The 18,125-nt window shown below is 42.9% G+C and overlaps 2 protein-coding genes across 20 annotated transcripts in view; one reads left to right on the top strand and one right to left on the bottom strand.

Annotated features, from left to right (window-relative positions):
* Positions 1-18,125, bottom strand: part of LOC420992 — a 65,298-nt gene that overhangs the window by 24,207 nt on the left and 22,966 nt on the right. For 8 of the 15 annotated variants that reach the window (XM_046929868.1, XM_046929869.1, XM_046929871.1 and 5 more), the window contains 3 exons: positions 16,301-16,343; positions 7,774-7,861; positions 2,665-2,751 (listed from right to left, as the gene is read on the bottom strand). In XM_046929868.1, coding sequence (XP_046785824.1) covers positions 2,665-2,715 — 51 coding nt within the window. In that variant the 5' untranslated portion in view covers positions 2,716-2,751; positions 7,774-7,861; positions 16,301-16,343. Of the gene's footprint in view, positions 1-2,664; positions 2,752-3,102; positions 3,166-3,529; positions 3,701-7,773; positions 7,862-16,300; positions 16,344-18,125 lie in introns of those variants that run through there. The other 7 variants (XR_001465296.4, XM_025148312.3, XM_429803.8 and 4 more) reach the window with 2 other exon arrangements.
* On the top strand, positions 2,749-15,304 carry C2H9ORF30 (chromosome 2 open reading frame, human C9orf30). Of its 5 annotated transcripts, none has more exons than XM_046929964.1 (4): positions 3,205-3,251; positions 8,211-8,514; positions 8,605-8,653; positions 9,939-15,304. In XM_046929964.1, exons 2-4 carry the CDS (start codon positions 8,242-8,244, stop codon positions 10,346-10,348), a joined length of 732 nt encoding a protein of 243 aa, XP_046785920.1. In that variant the 5' UTR covers positions 3,205-3,251; positions 8,211-8,241; the 3' UTR covers positions 10,349-15,304. The 5 variants fall into 5 exon arrangements, with proteins under 5 accessions (XP_040552368.1, XP_046785920.1, XP_046785912.1 ...); XM_046929956.1 differs by lacking the exon at positions 3,205-3,251 and adding an exon at positions 3,525-3,826; XM_419077.8 differs by lacking the exon at positions 3,205-3,251 and adding an exon at positions 3,525-3,826 and having other exon boundaries at positions 8,211-8,653.

The raw sequence follows: 18,125 nt of genomic DNA, 5'->3' as shown, positions 1-18,125 counted from the left end.
AACCAGAAGAGCAACCACACCGCAGTATCAAACAACGGCCTCAACTCCTACATTTCTTTAATTAACAACAAAACAACATTCATTAGATGCCCTTTAACATAGGATATGTGACCCAGTCCCAACTTCTCGAGGGCATAAATCTAGTCCCTTTGTCAACAGTTTGTTGAGATGAGATGCTTTGTTGTCTTGAGCGGAATTATGGGTCCAAATGTGGAATATGGCCCAGAAAGAGCCTGCTGAAGAAGGGGAGAGGTTGTGCAAGACCAGAGAGTAGGACAGGGTGTAAGTCCAATAGTTGTCCTCTGATTGATAACAAGAACTGTCCCGTGCCATGCAGGTTTGATAACGCTGTAGCTATGCCTCTGTCACACCATTCCCTCCAACTGCCTCCACTAACCTTATGTATGCCTAACCATGTGCAGTCTGGTACCCACGTCAAGGGCCTGAGCTATGACCAGAAGTTATCAAGTAAAAGAGAAGTGCCATCTCTGGCAAAAACACAGCATTCATAAAACCATGCGATAATTAACCTAGGAACAATCCTTCACATTTTTAGGAACTGAAAATGGGGTCTTAAGGAAACAATGGAAGTTTCTCTGCTTTTCAGCAAAGTCAAATGTTTTTCATACCCCTGCTTTTAACTCACGTATGCAACAGCTTCCTCAGAATTTGATAAATTGCTTTGGTGCACTTGATCTGGGTCAGTGAAGTACACCATAGTCACTGTCTTCTTGCTGGGTAAAACAAACCAGTGAATGGGGTGGGACTCATCCTCCTTTCCCCATTGGCAGGCACATCTCTTTCAGCAAGGAATTGCACTTCTATTACTTTGCAGATGATACCCAGGTGAATTGTTAGTATAGCTTAATTAATTAACGTCTAGCCTCAGGATATTTAGCACCAATGCAGCTAGTTTATCAACAGCACCACTGAATCTGTTTAATATGCTGCCTCAATTAACTATCAACCATTCAACTTTGCAAATCTGTTTCAATGAAAATCCCTGAGAGGTTCTAACAGGCAACACTGACACTGATAAGGGCTATGCATAATCCTTTAAACATAAATGATTGACCAAGTCTGGGACTAAGATTGGGTCTAGTTGCATCTAGGCTCCTCTCAGAGAAGGAACTCAGAAAGCAAGGGGGGGGGGGGGGGGCTTTCTGAGCCTTGTGACCCAACAAGAGAGCTTCCCCAACTAGCCAAGCATCATATATTTATTTACATACCTGTCCTCTTAATTATAGAGATCTATTTTGGAAAGACAACCCCTATTACACCTTCTTGAACATCATTAATAGCAATAACTGATCTTAAACTAAGAAACGATGCTTGTGTTAACGTGTTCTGTATTTGTAGAGCATGTAGCAGCAAGACCTCACAGTTATTGTTACTTGGGATTCGGAAGTTCATAGCAGCCTCTGAAAATATTTTCTGATCAAGTTTTGAAAAAACAGTGCAACCTTTAAATTTGTAATCTTATAAGGATCACACAAAGTGCACAGTATGGAATAGAGAACGCACAAGAAACGCAAGAACATTAAAAGGTGCTACTTAAGGAAAGCTGATGTGGGTTACAAATGGAAATACTTCATAACTGAGTAGAAGAGAAGCAAACCAGCAACCTAGCACTGCCAGAAGCCAGAGTGAACACAGCCATTGTTTTCACTGGTATTTGCAAGGAGTAGAGCTGGCACAGTAACTGAAACTCCCTTGTCTGATTTGAATTCAAACCAACAAACCTCAGCAAGTTTTTTCAAGATACTAGGAAACGACAAATACATTTGTAACAAGCAAAGATAACAGCAAGGAACCTGCATCACCAGGCTTTAGATAGAAGCTAAAGACACCTTAGTCTCTCATTTACTGCCAGACACCGTGTACTACATGCACTCCTAGAAGGATGCCTTTACAGAATCACAGAACATCCTGAATTGGAAGGGATGTGTAAGGATCACTGAGTCCATCTCCTGGCTCCACACAGGAACACTCAAAACTCAAGCCCTGTATCTGAGAGTGATGTCCAGATGCTCCTTGAATTCCAGCAGCCTGGGGCTGTGTCCACTGCCCTGGGCATCCTGTTCCATGCCCACCAACCTCTGGTGAAGAACCTTTTACTAAGGCCCAAACTGACACCTCTGATGCAGCTTCATGCCGTTCCCTTGGGTTCTGTCATTGGTCAGCTACAGATCTCCTCCTCAAAAATGAATTCACCACGTAAACAGGGAATACTACTGGGGGTCAGCTTCAAGAATCCCATTGCTAGCAGCAAGTAAACACAAGAAATACGGGTGTTGCATGCAGCACTACTCTGAAGACCCCGCCAGTTGTACAAAATCACTGTTCTACGCCGATTCTCACCAGGCAACGCATGTCAGCCTTCAGCCAATGACTGTGCGCTAACATCAAGACGTTTCCTTCCTTCTGAGAGAGGAAATGGGTGAGGAAAGAAGTATCTGTTTCAAAACACGGCCAAAGATTTCCAAGAGGAAAAAAGAAAAAAAAAAAAACCCAAACCTGCTGGTTCTGCACAAATTTTGTTCAAGCTTTGAAAAAAAATAAGGAACAGAACTCTCAGAACAGTGCCTACCTGGTTCGGTTCAATATTGTTCTAGCAGAGTTACGTTGCATTCCTTACATTGCTTATTCCTAAGCAATACTTACGTTGCAGTAGAAGGGGTTCACCTGCTTCTTCACCTCGGCCTCGGGGTCCATAGCTGCCCTTTAGGTGACACAGTAGCTCTGGGAAGACTACGGAAAGATGACAAACTGTTATTTCAGCGCCAGGAAACCATCCGCTCCGCGCATCCACGCCTTACGCATACTCCAATTTTAACTCGTCCTCAGCGGCATTAAGCTTCTAAACCTCCGGCCTAACGGCGATATTTTTAACTCGAGTGCCACGGAAAGAAGCGGTTCTTCCCCCGAAGCTTCCTTTGAGCGGCACAAAGCCCCCAGAAGGTCACACGCGCCCCCGGAGCAGAACAAAGCCGAACTATCCCCAACGTCCCCACGTTCCTCTAGGCCGAGCGGCGGCTCCAGAGAGCGAGGAGCCTCGGCCATGCTTCCCGGTGGGGACGGCGCCCGGGACGCCGGCCTTACCGGCAGCGCGAGAGCGCCCGCAGCCAGCGCGGCGCGGCCGCCTCCTCCCGCGGGGCCGCTCGCGCTCAGGCGGCGGCGGGGCCCCGGCTCACCGCCTCCCCCGGCGGCCGCTGGGAGCGCTGCTGAACGGCCGCCGGGCGCTGTCGGAGGTAAAGCCCGGCCAGGGGCCGAGCGCCAATGTGGCGTGAAGGGTTGGGGCGCCTCCGGGCTGCGAGCCCCCTCGGCGCCTCTTGGCAGCGCCGCGCCCTCCCCGCGCCTCGCCTCCTCGCCGCCCCGTAGGGCCGGCGTGCCCCGCGGGGCCGCGCCCGCTGCCCGCTTCCTCCGGGGACGCGGCAATCCAGCGCGGGCTTTGCGGGAAGCTGCGGAGCGGCGGCGAGCTGCCGGCGGGGGGGAGCAGAGCGGGGCGGGGGCGGCGGCGCTTTGTTACCGGCCCGGGGGAAGCAGCGCGCGTCTCGCCGCACGGCGCGGCCTCGGCGGGAAGAGGCGTAGCGGCGCACGGCCTCCATCCATCCCTCCATCCATCCCTCCATCCATCCATCCCTCCGCGGTAGATGTTGCTGAAACCGTGTGTCAGCCGCAGCCTGCATGTCCGCTCTGGGTGGAGCGTTCTCCTTTGTCGAGCTGGGAGCTGTTCTCCTGCCTCAGCCGAGCAGAAGAGGAGCTAGCGAGGAGACAGGAGCGAGCTGGAGTTGATGTGGGAGAAGTTGGCGTGCAGGAGAGTCTGGTAGGATCGCTGTTTATGGCTCTCTGGGGTGGGTTTGGGGCTCTCGTTAGGGATGCCTGTCTGCATCCATCACCTTGCTTCCCAACAGCGGCTCTCCGCATGGCCTCCGCGGGCAGCGGGATGACCCGTTTAGAATCTTATCTATCCGCGTTCGTGACATACGACGTCGGATTGTACATAGTTTAACGACGCATCTCAGGTCCACAGGCGAAATACGAATTTTAACCAATAGGTGATTTTGCTTGTTTTGTACCGCGGCGTCCATTAATTAGCGTTGAAATGGATTAAAAAGCGCTCAACAGGTTCTGTTTACTGATGATGCGTGACAGCATTTCTGTCCGTGTCGCGTCGGTGTTCGCAGCGCGCACCTCATTCCCCGGCGGTGCCGCTTCTCACAGGGTCGGGCCTGGAGCACGGCTGGGCGCCGTGAGGAAAGCAAACACTGGCGGAGGAAGGACGCTGCTTGCTGCTGGTTCTGTCATTCACATGAAACGTAAACCTGTTGTGGCTGCGTTTGGTCGCGGCGTTTCCCGTCCCTTTCGCCCTCAGACACTGAAAAGTACAACATCGACTGGTTGCCAGTGCTGCTAATTGCCAGTTATGCTTAAGGCTTCATCTGTGATTTAAGTTGGATAGATTTTCTTTTTATTCCTGTTAGCTATTTCTGATAGCAAGCCTGTTGGCAGTGGCAAACGACTTCCATGTTCACGCTGTGAGCGGCTGCAGTTTGCTTGCAAACTGTTATCTGTGTTGTGCTCACAGTAAACCTTCACGTTTGGCCTCAGACTTCCGCCATAACCTTCTCTTTGCGTTTTCTCATGGCTAAATACCTCAGGGAACTGAAGATGTTCACGCACGTCAGCATGAAGGGATTTTCTTTTAAATGGGCTTCTTTATAACTGGCTTGAGTTTGTCTGAATGCGTGCAGGCAAAGTAATATGCACAGACCTACTTCTGAGCATATGTGCACTTCTTCACCTGTGTGATTTCTTTCCCCAAGATATTCTTCCAGCAGATCACACTCCGTACCTTGTAGTCTTCAGGAGAAGAATTCCACACAGCGCTTCAACTTATCAGGAGCTGGGAGATGTTTTTTGTTATTTTTAGATAAAGGTTTGCGTGAGAGAAGCACTTAGGACACTGATTTGTTTTAATGCAAGTTGTCAATAGAGCTATGCCAGAAGATAATTAGGACAAAGTAATTCCTCACAGCACGGTGCAGTCTTACAGCCTGGGCACCTGTTTGAGGCTGAGAAGCCTTCCATTTTTTGGTTCTTAGTATTTACACTGTGACTGCCTTCATATGCCTACACAATCCTGTTTACTGCTACATTTGGTAAACAAGTGCAATTTCAACACAGGTTCTAACAGACTAAATTATATCCTGGGCATATGTCTTGGGAGCATCTTGCAGCCTCAAATGGAAATGATCTGAGTTTGAGAGAGTCCTTTTCCATACTGCACTTAGGAGCCAATGGGCTGTCGGAAGGCAATTGATATCCACAAAGAAAAAGGTGAATACGAATACATGCTGCACATTCTCAGTGCTCCACATTTTCTTGCATCTCAGACTGCTTTCAACTTACCTTGTTGAAAGTAGGCTTTAATTTATTGAAAGAAACAAGCTAAATATATTACAGCTTGAGAAGAATCTATTTTTTTTTCTATTAAAAAGCCCGTTAAACTGCTTTTAGCTGTTCTTGAGTTCTTTTATGTATCCTAAGTCATAATCCTAGGCTTCTCACTGAAGGGACACAGGCACAGTATGTATGTGTAGGAAGAATAGCTAGGAATGTGTATGAGGGAGGGAAAGACTAAAATACCGTATTCTTCTCAGACCAGGGCCTGCATTTCCATTCGTAGCTGTGCAGTGTTTGAGCTTCTAACCATGGATCTCAGATGTTATTGCAATAAAAATAATAGCAATAAGTGATACTTTGGGTATAAAAGTGCTGCTTCAGTGTTTGCAATGTCTCCAGCTATGAAAGAGGAGTTTTTATCCTTATATGTAGGGTGTGAACATGTATGAAGTTGCATTTGGAAGTGTTTTAAATATTCACTGATATCAGGCAATCTGCCAGTTTCTGTAGCCAAATATTGAGCACCTTTAGCACCTGGAATCCAGAAATCCAGGTATTATTGAGGTTAACCTTTTGAACTCAATTTCCAAAGCTGTAAAATTGATTGTTATGCTAATTAAAGGGATTTTTTACACATAAATGTAATCATTTTCAGTCTGAGTTTTTTGCACTCTTTCAAAGCTAGAAGCAGGATTTACGTGCCTCAGTGGGAAACAACATCGTCCCTTTTTGACCCTGTTTGTGGGATTTGCAAGTCAGGGGTTAAAAACACCAGTGTCTGCTATCTCTTGTGTAAACCTTGGGGATGGAGATCTACGAGCAGCTGAAGAAGGGCGTCTTGGGCAGCATGACAGGCCTGTTTTGGCTACAGATTGTGGGAATAAGCAGATACGTGGTTTCAGCACAGAGCCTTGGAGGCCAGAGAGCCAGCAGGGCACTACTTCTGGTAGTAGTTTGTCTGTTACCTTTCTATATATGAGTTGTTGCCTTGATGGAAAGGTGAGAATAGCTCTAAGTATTAGGATGTTTGGAGGATGGCACAAAGAGAATGCTAGTGCAGTGCAGCTAAGAAAAAAAATATTTGGACTGAAAAAGAGGAAACATGATGGTGACTTCTATTGAATTGACAGGTAACGTTGTGAGAAAAGTAGTGGAAGCAGTGGGCAAAATACTAGAAAATCCATTCATTTTGGTCTTATGCACTTACAACTCATGGAAGCACTGCTTTGTCCATTTTTTTTTCTTAGCTGAGAGTTCTCTGGTATCAGTTATGCTTCTCCTGTTTTGTACTTAAGTCGTAGGCTTAAGGAGACAGGTGGTAGTTAAACATGGTATAAGTGTACAGCAGTGGTGTGAGTGAGACCAAAGCTCTTTTCAGCTATGAAACCATAAGGAATAGTGACACACATGCCTGCTCAGCAGTAAAGGGCGAAGGACCTCTTCTTTGCTGTGTGGATGGCTGAGCAGTCCCCAGAGGGTTTGTGAAGCTTCCCTCCTTGGAGCAAAAGAATGACATGGTCCTGTTAGAGTGGGTCCAGAGGAGGGCCACAAAGATGATCACAGGGCTGGAGCACCTCTTGAATGAGAACAGGCCGAGAGAGCTGGGGCTGTTCAGCCTGGAGAAGGCTCCTGGAGATGTTACTGCAGCCTTCCAGTATTTAAAGGGGTCCCACAGGAAAGCTGGAGGGTGACTCTTTTTCAGGGAATATAGTGATAGGAGAAGGAGTAATGATTTAAAACTAGAAGAGGGTAGGTTTAGATTAGAAATTAGGAAGAAATTCTTTACAATGAGAGTGGTGAGGCTCTGAAACAGGTTGCCAGAGAGGCTGTGAGTGTCCCATCCCTGGAAGTGTTCAAGGCTGGGTGGGGCTTTGGACAACCTGGTCTAGTGGAGGAGGTCAGAGGGTCTGGAACTAGATTAACTTTACAAGCCTGAAACTGTTCAATGATTCTGTATGCAGAAATCTGGATGTGGACCTGGGCTCCCTGCTCTGGGTGCCCCTGCTGGAGCAAGGGTTGAACAAGATGAACCCAGAGGAGGGCCCTGCCAACCTCAGCTACGCTGTGATTCTGTGACCTGTACCTTCAGAGTAGTTACTTTTCATTATTAGTTCACGTCTTCTTGCAAGCCCTGTCTTCTCTCAGTATCATAATGCTGGTGAGGACCCTGCTCCCCCCTGTGTATCAGTCAAGAGGGGCTGAACATGGGAGAAAACCAAACTGACAGAAGTCTTTCAAAAGAGAACTTCATACTATCATTTCTCATAGAACTTCCAAATATTATAGAACAGAGAGAAGGGAGAAATCGGTTGTATGCATTCAGTATGGACAGGAGAGGGTCTTCGGTGTATCCAAGGAAAGACAAACCTGCTGAGGGTGGCTTTAGGCTTCAATCAGGAGTTGCCAAGGGCTGGATTTCAGAACCTATTCCACAGCTCGGGGTTTTGAAAACTCCCTGCAGAGAGAAGCAAGTTTTTTAAAAATAAGCTACTAAGTAAATTAAACACTACATGTTTTGCATCAAGGCACAAATTACAACAGGCAGTATCTTCCTATCATCCTATACCTCATGTGGAAGTGTGTAGCCACTAAATTAGCAGCAGAAGCCAACTTATAATTATACTGTATCTAACTTGAATGTTTTATTCTTTACCCTAGAACTATGCACAAGCCATTCCAGTAAAGAAATTGTTTTGGAATCAGAGGTTATATTTAGCAGTTGTTTTTTTCTGAAACAGTTTCTCGATACTGTGAGCAGTTACAACGGGTGTTCTAATTCTTCGTTTCTGACGTTGCTTTCGTAGGATTTCTGGCTTCTTGGAGAAACAGTAGAAAATGCAAAACGAAATAATAAAGCCTGCTAAATACTTCTCGGAAGTGGAGAAGAGCGTGCTGCTCGCGCTAGTGGAGAAGTACAGATATGTACTCGAGTGTAAAAAAAGCGATGCGAGGACTATTGCTCTGAAACAACGCACCTGGCAAGCGTTAGCACATGAATATAATTCACAGCCCAGTGTATCTCTGCGAGACTTCAAGCAGTTAAAGAAATGCTGGGAAAATATCAAGGCACGGACAAAAAAGATAATGGCACATGAAAGGCGGGAGAAGGTAAAAAGCATTAGTCCACTTATAAATACTCACATCATAGGGAAGGAGAAGATTGCCAGCATAATGCCTGAGCAAATATACTTTTTGCAGAGCCCACCAGAAGAAGATTCTGAATATCAGCCTGATGCTTCTAGTCAAGGTATAAATGTTATTGTGATGGTGCATATCGTTTTCTTTTGTCTGTGGTTTTACTGCTGGGTCTCATTCAGTAGTCTACATCTATCCACTTAGCTGTGACTGCTGGTTCCAGAAAAGTAATTTCAGAGCTGTGATATTACAAGACTCTGTGTATTTCCTTAGCCTCCCCACCAAGAGTTAAACAGAGGTTTTGGTCTTTTTTCTTGTCTTTTAAGCCAGTTATTGATACATCTTAATCTTGCAACAAGTATCAGATATTTTTATCCTTTAATAAAGTATCATTTTGTTGGGAAAAGATCAGAGTAGTAAATAAATAAATAAATAAATAAATAAATAAATGAAAACCTTACAGCAGCAAATCGATAGACAACTATCTGCTGCAAAAGTTCTATGCAGGTCTTCTCTCATTTGTTTTCAAGAAGGACTAATCAGTGTTTATAGAGTTATATGTGATGCTGCAGTGCGCACTGAAGAATGGCACTTCTCTAAAGGTTGGATACAATGTTCTTTGTTTGGCAAGGATATAGAGCAGGAATAATACAAGAATAAAAGGGAGGGCACCTATAATGCTTTCTTGTAGGCTTTACTTAGTCAGGAACATTGGAACATATACAGAAGACTGTTCTTGCTAAAAAGGCATCAGTCATTTCATTGTATTTACCATAAGTGGTAATTTGGATTTGTAAAGAAATGCATTTTGAAAGCCGTATTTGCAGTGGTTACTGTTTTATTCCATAGTTTCTTTTTCTTCAATGGAATAGATAGAACCTTCTCAAAGTGAGAACAATGTAATTTTTTTTTTTTTCCTAAAAATTATACAACACTGTTTATGGCACGCACAGTGACAAAGGAGTAAGTAGCAGACTTCCTAGTATTGCCTCAGTCTGTTGGTGTTGGTGTAGATGCAGCTCTTTACCTGCCACTCTGTGATAAAATTATTGCTGGTTACATAGAGATTTGGTTTAAAAATCTGCATTAAGGTTCAGCTCCAGGCTCAGGCACCTAAATTTAGATGCCCACTTACAGATGCCTATATTTGCTTTAGTGTTCTGAGCTCCCATTACAGCCATAGAGGACTATTGACAGAGCCCAAAGTGGTTCAGTTCAAATCATTACACCCTCGGTGTTCTATAACAGAGCAGCATTATATAGTGGCTTCTGTCTTCTGTTACAGAAGTGTACGATTTAGATGTATACACCTCTGTAACTTTATTGTCATAAGTCTGTGTTTCTCGAAGGAAAAGAGGGGGATACCATAATACTTTTCTTTTTCTTATGTTTTGCAGAGTCATTTGTTGTCTCAAATAGAGAACTTTGTGATGAAGAGAAAGAGCTGATACATTTCCCAGTGTGTGAAGGTACCTCCCAGCCTGAGCCTTCGTGTTCTGATGTCAGAATAGCAGCAGATAAGAACTACAGAAGTAAAGCATCTCAGGAAAGTGCTCTGAAAAAGATGCATGAGGAAGAACATCATCAGCAAATGTCAATTTTGCAACTGCAGTTAATCCAAATGAATGAAGTTCACGTGGCAAAAATACAGCAAATAGAAAGAGAGTGCGAGATGGCTGAAGAGGAACACAGGATAAAAATGGAAGTGCTAAATAAAAAGAAAATGTATTGGGAGAGAAAATTGCAGACCATCACAAAAGAATGGCCTGTATCATCCTTTAACAGACCCTTTCCTAATTCACCGTAGAACATAAAGTGGCAGAATTAATCTGACTGAGCACATTTATAAGTAATGCACACTGGAAAGAGGGTTTTTTAATGTGAATGTACAGTGACAGAATAGGTGCCCAGCTGGTAGTGAACAGGCTTTGATTCTTAACATATATGGCAACAGTGGTAGAGCCTACCAGGGGAAGACAGTATTGTTCGATTGTAGGTAATTCTGACCTGTGTAACTTCCCCTCACAGAATACCCTGGCATCCTTTTGAAATTCAAGGTATTCTGGGCATTCATACATCGAGTATTTTTTTTTTTTAAAAAAAAAAGAACATCTGGTTACAGTGTTTATTTTCATTTCTGTCTCTTCATATTTACCATTTCCTGAATGAAGGCAGGGGTTAGAATTGCTCTCTTCTACTGAGAGAAAAGGTGGTTGACAGCGATGCTCAGATTGTTACACTGAGGCACAGAAAAACAAAACAGAACTTGTCCTTGGTTAATATACAGTCCTTAAACCATTCTTCATAGAAGATGTGAAAATGAAGGAAGTAGCAAAAGGAACACTGTGGTAATTGAGTGCTTTGCTTGTGAAGAACAACAGTGATGTTTTCTAGCTGGCTGGCTGACTGAGAGAGTGATCTGTGGAGTGGCCCTTGTGTTCTGTGAGCCTTGACCCTTAGGAAGTTGCGAAGAAGGTGACTTCTTCCCCAAAAGCCACTTGTCCTCTCCTCTCCAGGACTATCGTATTCAAGTACAATGCTGAAATAGGAGGGCTGCTTGCTGCTGCCAATGCTGTGCGCTGCTCCCCTGGAGTCATTGTGAGGGGAAGAGCTACTTAATTATTCATGAAGCTCTCAAAATGTGGCAAGCCACCTAACCCATTGGCAAAATCTCCCTTTCTCTCCCCATGAGATACTTGATGGTTTAGCAGCTAAAAGAGGCAAAGCAAGACTTGTCCTCTTTTCCAAAGTTTCGGGTGGGAAGCAGTGAAAGGGGGTCATTCCTGTCTTGGAGTTCTGTTTTATTCCGTGTGTGTTAAGGTGATGTATTTCTTGCCTTTGCTGTCACTGAGGGATGATGGACATGATTTGTACAAAAACATTCCCATGGAAGCCCCCACAGTTGGGGGCCCAGAATAGTAGATGGTAGGAAAGCACAAATAAAGTTAATCCTTCCTCCAGCAATCATTTGTTCTAGTGGTGCAAGGATTAAGGAATGCGAAACACACAACTCCGCAAAGATGCATTTGTAAGAACTTCTGATGTGTGAAAAACTGTTTTGTAGGAAGGTGTACAACCATCATTTGAAGCGGTGAGAAAAAATGAACAAAGGCATAAATTTTCAGTGAAAATCCCAAGTATTTCATTGTTCTAAAGTACTTTCAGGTTGCAATGAATAAAGACACATCCAGACAGAGTAACATATTCAAGTCGAGGTGTGGTACAAAACATCCTTTGGTTCCCAGCTGCACTCCTGTTTCTTCCCTGGATGTTCTTTCTGGTGCAATTTGTTTTGGTATTGGTTTTGGATTTTTTGGTGGGTGGTTTTCTTTTCCTCCTTTGATCTGCTTTCCCTGCTGGTGATTCATCTTTGCAAGCACTGCCATTATCAACCACAATGCTCACAGTGGTTAACACTGTGGTACATGCGTTGCTGCCTTCAACATACAAATACCAGCAAGCACAATGCGAATGATTTATTGCAACTTATTTTATATGACAGAGGGGAAAAAATAATAAAGGCAGCTTTTGCAGAGCTGCTGCAAGATTAAAAAGGTCATGTATGAAATCTGAAGGCATATTTTTTTTTGTCAGGAAACTCAGTTTTCTTATGAATGGGCTGTATGAAAGAAGCACAGGACTTCCAAAAGAGGAGATAATTATGGGCATTTTTTGTTCTGCTGAATGGAAACAATACTGTGAGGTAGGACAATGACGTACAGGGATAGTTAGAGGCAAAGAAAAGAAGTGAATGAATGGTTGTGAGGACCTTTGTATTCTGGGGTTGTACTCTGTAACCTGGAAGGTGAGTCAGTTACTGGAGTGGTTAGGGCAATTGCTTAGGCACTATCCAGGAAAGGGATACAAATGACATTTCTGATTCCTTCCACACTCCTAAGTGAAAGTTGTTTGAAACTGTGGCATTGAAACCATGTATACTAAGGTGTCGAAAGGTGACAAACTGAGACAATTCCAGTACTGTGAAGAGACCAAAAATGGAGAGACAATTCAGACCTAGAGAGCATGAAGTAATCCAGGGAGTATCTCGTGGTATTTGAGATAAAGGTAGTCCTGACTCCTAGAATTTATAACATTCTTCACAAAAGATTGTTTTATTTTTGTATTAAAGTCATCTAAAATATGCATGTTTTCAGACTGTACTAAGTGGGAAATGCCTTGCATTTTGCTGTGTATACTTGTTCTGAGCCCCAGAATTACAGTCCTTAAGCTGAAAGATATAACCTTTTATAACTTCATTTCCAAAGCTCTACCACTGGAGCGAGGGATATTGCTGCTTACCACAAACCCTCTCCATGATGCTCCTTCCTACATAGCAGAGATGCCTTTAGCCAGGGCTACACACTCAACGCTCCAGTACATGCACAGGGGTTCACACAAGGGCAGGCATCACTCAGCAATCAGTCTGCAGGACTCAGCTATCTCGTTGCAGCCCTGCAAAATGCAAGGTTTGGGGCTACGTTGTCCTGAGTGATACCACATCCAGTGCAGCTGAGGAGATAGTCCTGAATTTTGTTTAAAGATGAGTTATCTTTGTGTGTTTGCAGAACTAAATGTTAGCAGTCCCTCAAGATTTTTTTAGCTGGTTGTAGCTACAGTGGCTTTTACAATGTGCCCTCTTCCTTCTTCCACTCTCACGCTTTAATGTTTCTCGTTTATTCTGAATTTGTGGTCAGAGCATCATACCTACGTGATAACACTGAAATCAGTAACTCCTACACATGTAAAGATTGTTACTTTGGAGGTGGGTGAATGACATGGGAATCTTAAAATAGTATTTTTATTTAGGCAAGTGGAGTCCATTACAAGAAGTCCTGTGATTTCGTGTTTTGAGCTTGTGTGTTCAAAGCTGTTCTTACGATGCACTGATGCACGTAAGGCTTTGTTTTGATAATTGGCTCCCTTTTCACTTGAATTTTCACTTTCTTCTCAAGCAGTTAAATGTAAAACTCACACATCATTGCTCTTCCTGAGCTTTGTCTCTAGTTAGATACTCAGAAATGTTTCTGTGCAAATCAGTACCGATGTGTACTAAAATTAATACACTTAGACTAACAAAATAAGCCAAGTAACAAGATGGTAGGATAATGTGCAGCAACTGTTAATATCATTTAAAAATCATTACGAAGGGCAACTCTGTACATTTAATGGAAAGAAAGAATACCGTTTGTTGCCATCTGTAAGCATAGAAAAATAATGTCTTTAAACAATGAAAGTAAGCTTTGATCTCTGAATCTGGTATCAGAGAGTAACTTTTGAGCTGCTGATTTAAAGGGGACTTTGCTTTGTTTGGTTTGGTTTTTTGTTTTGTCACAAAATTACACAAAAAAAAAATGCTGATTGCCTTAAATGCATATAGAAACGTGGACAGATTTCTGGGTAATGAAACAAAGCTGTGGCCCTGAGAATTTTGCTGCTCTGGTGATGAAGGGATTAGGCATCCCACAGCATCATTAGTCATGTTAATAGCACCGAGCAAATTAAAAACTCACAAAGCCAAAAATAAAGTAAAATGCTGGTACAGGTTACAGAGTGAGCCACAAGTGTGGACAGCTCCTGGCTGTCCTGGGAGAGAACTCCGTCACAAACGTCAATGAATTCTGCCACACAGTCTTCACTTTTCCTGTTAAAACAGCCACATGGAAATAAAAAAACAGTAAAATAGAATTTAGCAAAAATCTGTTGCTTCTCCAGAAGAGCTGGCAAGAAAAAAAAACGCCACACTATATAAATACATATATTTGGGGAATGAACACTAATGTAATAGAAATAGAGCACGATAGATTTTTAGACAGTCCTTAATTAATGTGTTTTTAAAAAGAAAAAAATGTTGATTGAGAGTGCGTGTGTTCTTTTTGTTATTCAGTCCAGCTGCAGAATAGCTGTATGCCTCAGTTTCTGACTGAGTGCTGGGGCACCTAATTAATCAAACTTGTTTGGCAACAGAGAAGTAGATTTGCATTCGGCACAACTTGAGATGGATTATATTCCAGCAGCCTTCAGATATTTCTTCTCGGATGTAAGGGGCTGTTCTTGGACAGACCTCAATCAGGAACTGGCATCGGATGCCAATTTAGTTGTAACTCACTATTCACACAGTGCTAACGAGGTGACATATAAGCTCTTCATGCTCTGCCTATTATTTGGTCACGCACAAAACCCATATCTTTCCTTACAGTTACACCATGAAATGTTGTACTGAGCAACAAACAGACCTGATGTTCCTCCTGTATAAATGTCTGCTATGCATTCTGTGCCACAGTGTAACATGCAGGCAAAATTTGACTTCTGTTTGGTTTTGGACTTCAAAAATGTTGACCTGTTATCCTCAGTGAATTTTGCTTAAAGTTGCTTTCTCCTGTTAGACACCTTTGCATTCCTACAGAACTGACCTACAGAAATCAGTGAAACTCTTGGCTTTATAGCTTCTAAATACCAAACCTATGGACTGAATTGACACACAAGTGATAAATTCCATTTATCTGAAAAAAGACCTTGTGCATACTGTCACATACTGAAACTCCAAATGCGGATTAGGGAGGTGATGTGATGGATTTGGTATTTAAGCCAGCACTGAAATTTTGGCAGGCTGGGAGTTATCACTGCTGACCTAATACAGAGTTTTGACCTCTTGACTGCAAGAACAATGATGTCCAATCCAAATATTGCCTTACCTCAAACTTTCTATCTAAAATGAGGTGTAATGAGAAATTCTTGCCAAATAAAGCATCAGTAGTTTCCAAAATGCATTTGTTTTGATTTGGTTTGATTTCAAGTACTGCCTTGCCCAAGGGGTCTAAGTCAGGGCTTTATGGTGTACGCTGTTGTTGGCTGATAGCATTTAGAGAATGCTTCCCACGCTGATTTTGTTCCGTTTCTCTTGACTGCAATGCTCTCATCTGGCTGTACACAGTGTGATGTGGTGATGCTGATGGGACCGTGGGTTCTCAAGTTGCCTGGCACCAAATGCCTGCCTCTTTTCCAATTACCAAATTGACTATGGTGTATGCAAATTTGTATGCAAATGAGGGGTCAGCAGGAACAGCCATTTTTGCTGAGGCATTGCTGAGGTGCCTCATCACACCAACAGGGCAGCAAGTTGAAGTGTGATCGATAAATTACAATAGCGGTACTTGTATATCTGTCTCAGCCAATTGCAACAAATCCTTCTGGGTTAAATCTTGCTTTTACTCCTCTCACAGACTGATCAATTAGTTGTTTGCTTCCACTGTACATTTACATAGTTGCTCTGAAGCCAACAGATTTCTGTATGTTGTTGTGGGTTTGACAGAGAAGTCTAAATCCCAACTTTCTTGCTGGTCCAAAAGTCACAGCTGCGTCTGTAAATCTGGCACAAACACGCTGCCAGGGAGCAGGGCTGGGGAAGTCAGATGTGGGAAAAGAGTGGCTGAGCCCTGAGCCCTTCCCTTACACAGTTTGGGGTTAAGTGGCCAAAGCCCAGTGGTGCAGCAAACTTGATCTGCAAACTCTCGCAATGTAAAAAGTGTGGGTGTAGTAACTGCAGTGGGTTATTTTGGTGATCTGTAAAAATGGTAAGCAATTTTAAAAATATAGATTATACACTGACATCTTCCAAATCAGGGGACAGGCTAAAATTATACCCTGTCAAATGTTCAACTACCAAGAGCAATAAATTACCACAGCTTCAGTCTGATGGGTTCAGTTTTCTGTTAGGAATTGGTTAACCAGTACAGGAACTACATCATACAGACACACTCACCTCTTTGTAAAATCTTTGCTACTTCCATCATTACTTCTCGTTCCTTGAAAAAAAAAAAATAAACATAACTGTTGTTAATGAATCCCCACATGGATATGTAGAAGTTCAACAAAAATGAAAAATAGGTTTAATATTTTTCTAAGTATTTCATGTTTTCCTCTATTCATGGTCTTTTGTGTTTATTTATACTTCCCTCTTTCTTTTCTTTTCTGAAACGTCTAAGGTTAAATAATGAGAGGTCTGATCTTTAAGTTCTAGGCATAAGGTGTCCTGGTATGTTAGACCAGTACTTGAAAAGGCGCCACAGAAACAGAAGTCATAGCCCTCAGAGCATTCTCTTTGTGGATGTATTTCTGAACTTCAGTTGTAATGCATACAGCTGGCACCCAGCAGTACCAGTGTTGGATGCTAGATATATTGCTTAACAGGAGCAATCACATCATGGTTTTCTTTAACTTTTTTTCTCCTTGAGTGACTCTTGTTGCTACATAAGAACCTCTTTTACAAAAATGTATTCAGTTTACTGAAGTATTCTTTACACTACTTGAGATGGAAGAAGGCTTTAAGAGAGAATTCATTTCTAGATGCATTATTGTCATCTGTACAATGTACATGATTGTACATCGTGTTGGCCAGGTTTGAAGAAGTCTTATTTTTCCAAGGGGAAAAAGCAACTTTTGTTTTAATTTGGCAATGACTCAGGGTGTTGTTATCCAAGGTTGTTACAAGCAGTTCTCCCTCCACTGCCATTTTTTAATCTTGCAGAGATTTCCACCAATTTTGCATGTACGTTCCACAAGCACCTGAATTCCTTTGGTCATGGGGACTGTGAGGATCTTCTCAAAATCAAAGCAGAATCTTTCGCTGTGTGTGCAGAGTGCTCGATATTGCTACAGTCCAAATGCAAAGGAACTGGAAATCTGATCCCTAAACCACTGGCAGCCCTACAGCTTGGCAATCTCAAGAAGAAACTTGAATCTAGGTGCTCTTCTTTGTCATTCTTGTGTAAGTGGTCGAATAATTAGGAAACCACTCTTTATTTACTCTGTGTTGGACTTATACACCATTCATTTCTGCTGTATTTTAGCAATATATAAAACTGCATTGTACAACGTTTGTGCTTATCGTCAGTGAGCATCAGTGAGGCAACTCTAAAAGTAAAGTAATGCCTCCTGTTTATTTCCATGGAAACTACAACAGATACAAAGAGCACAAGAACGCTATTTATAGAGCAAATTCACAGCTACAAAATACTACTTTTTAACACAGTCACCACCATTAGCTATGCATTTTCACTAGTGATGAACAAGAACCTGCATCCTGTGCTTGTAAAAATGTGCACCAGCAGAGGTGACCCACCACTGCCACCACTGCTCAGATGCACCACCCACTGCCTCACTGTGCTCATATCCACTGTTTTGTCTTCATATACGTTCAGCAAATTTCAATGAATATCAACGGGTACAAATTTTTCTGCATGGAGGAATTCAATTCCACACTTTTGCTTCATATGTACTTCCATGTCAGGCACCAATTTGTCAGTCTGCTCCTCTGCTGCCATCTGTCACATGGCAACAAAATGTAACACAATATTCCTGGGAAGGTTCAACCACTACTGCTGTCCCGTCAACATCTGCCTCTGATGCCATGGGCCAATATAATAAAACAGGAGGCATTACTTTTGGAGCAGCCATTGTAAAAGAGAACTAGCACTTAAGTCCTGAGCAATTTGTCCTAAGATACTTGAAAATGTACACACTCCTTCTGGTGTTAAATATTTTAATAGAGTATTAGATGGTATCTCTTGTGGTCTTTGCCTTTTATT

The sequence above is a fragment of the Gallus gallus genome, chromosome 2, assembly GCF_016699485.2.
Source record: "Gallus gallus isolate bGalGal1 chromosome 2, bGalGal1.mat.broiler.GRCg7b, whole genome shotgun sequence".
Taxonomy (NCBI): domain Eukaryota; kingdom Metazoa; phylum Chordata; class Aves; order Galliformes; family Phasianidae; genus Gallus; species Gallus gallus.
The sequence above is the reverse complement of the archived record's forward strand: the minus strand, read 5'-3'. Positions and strand labels throughout refer to the sequence as shown.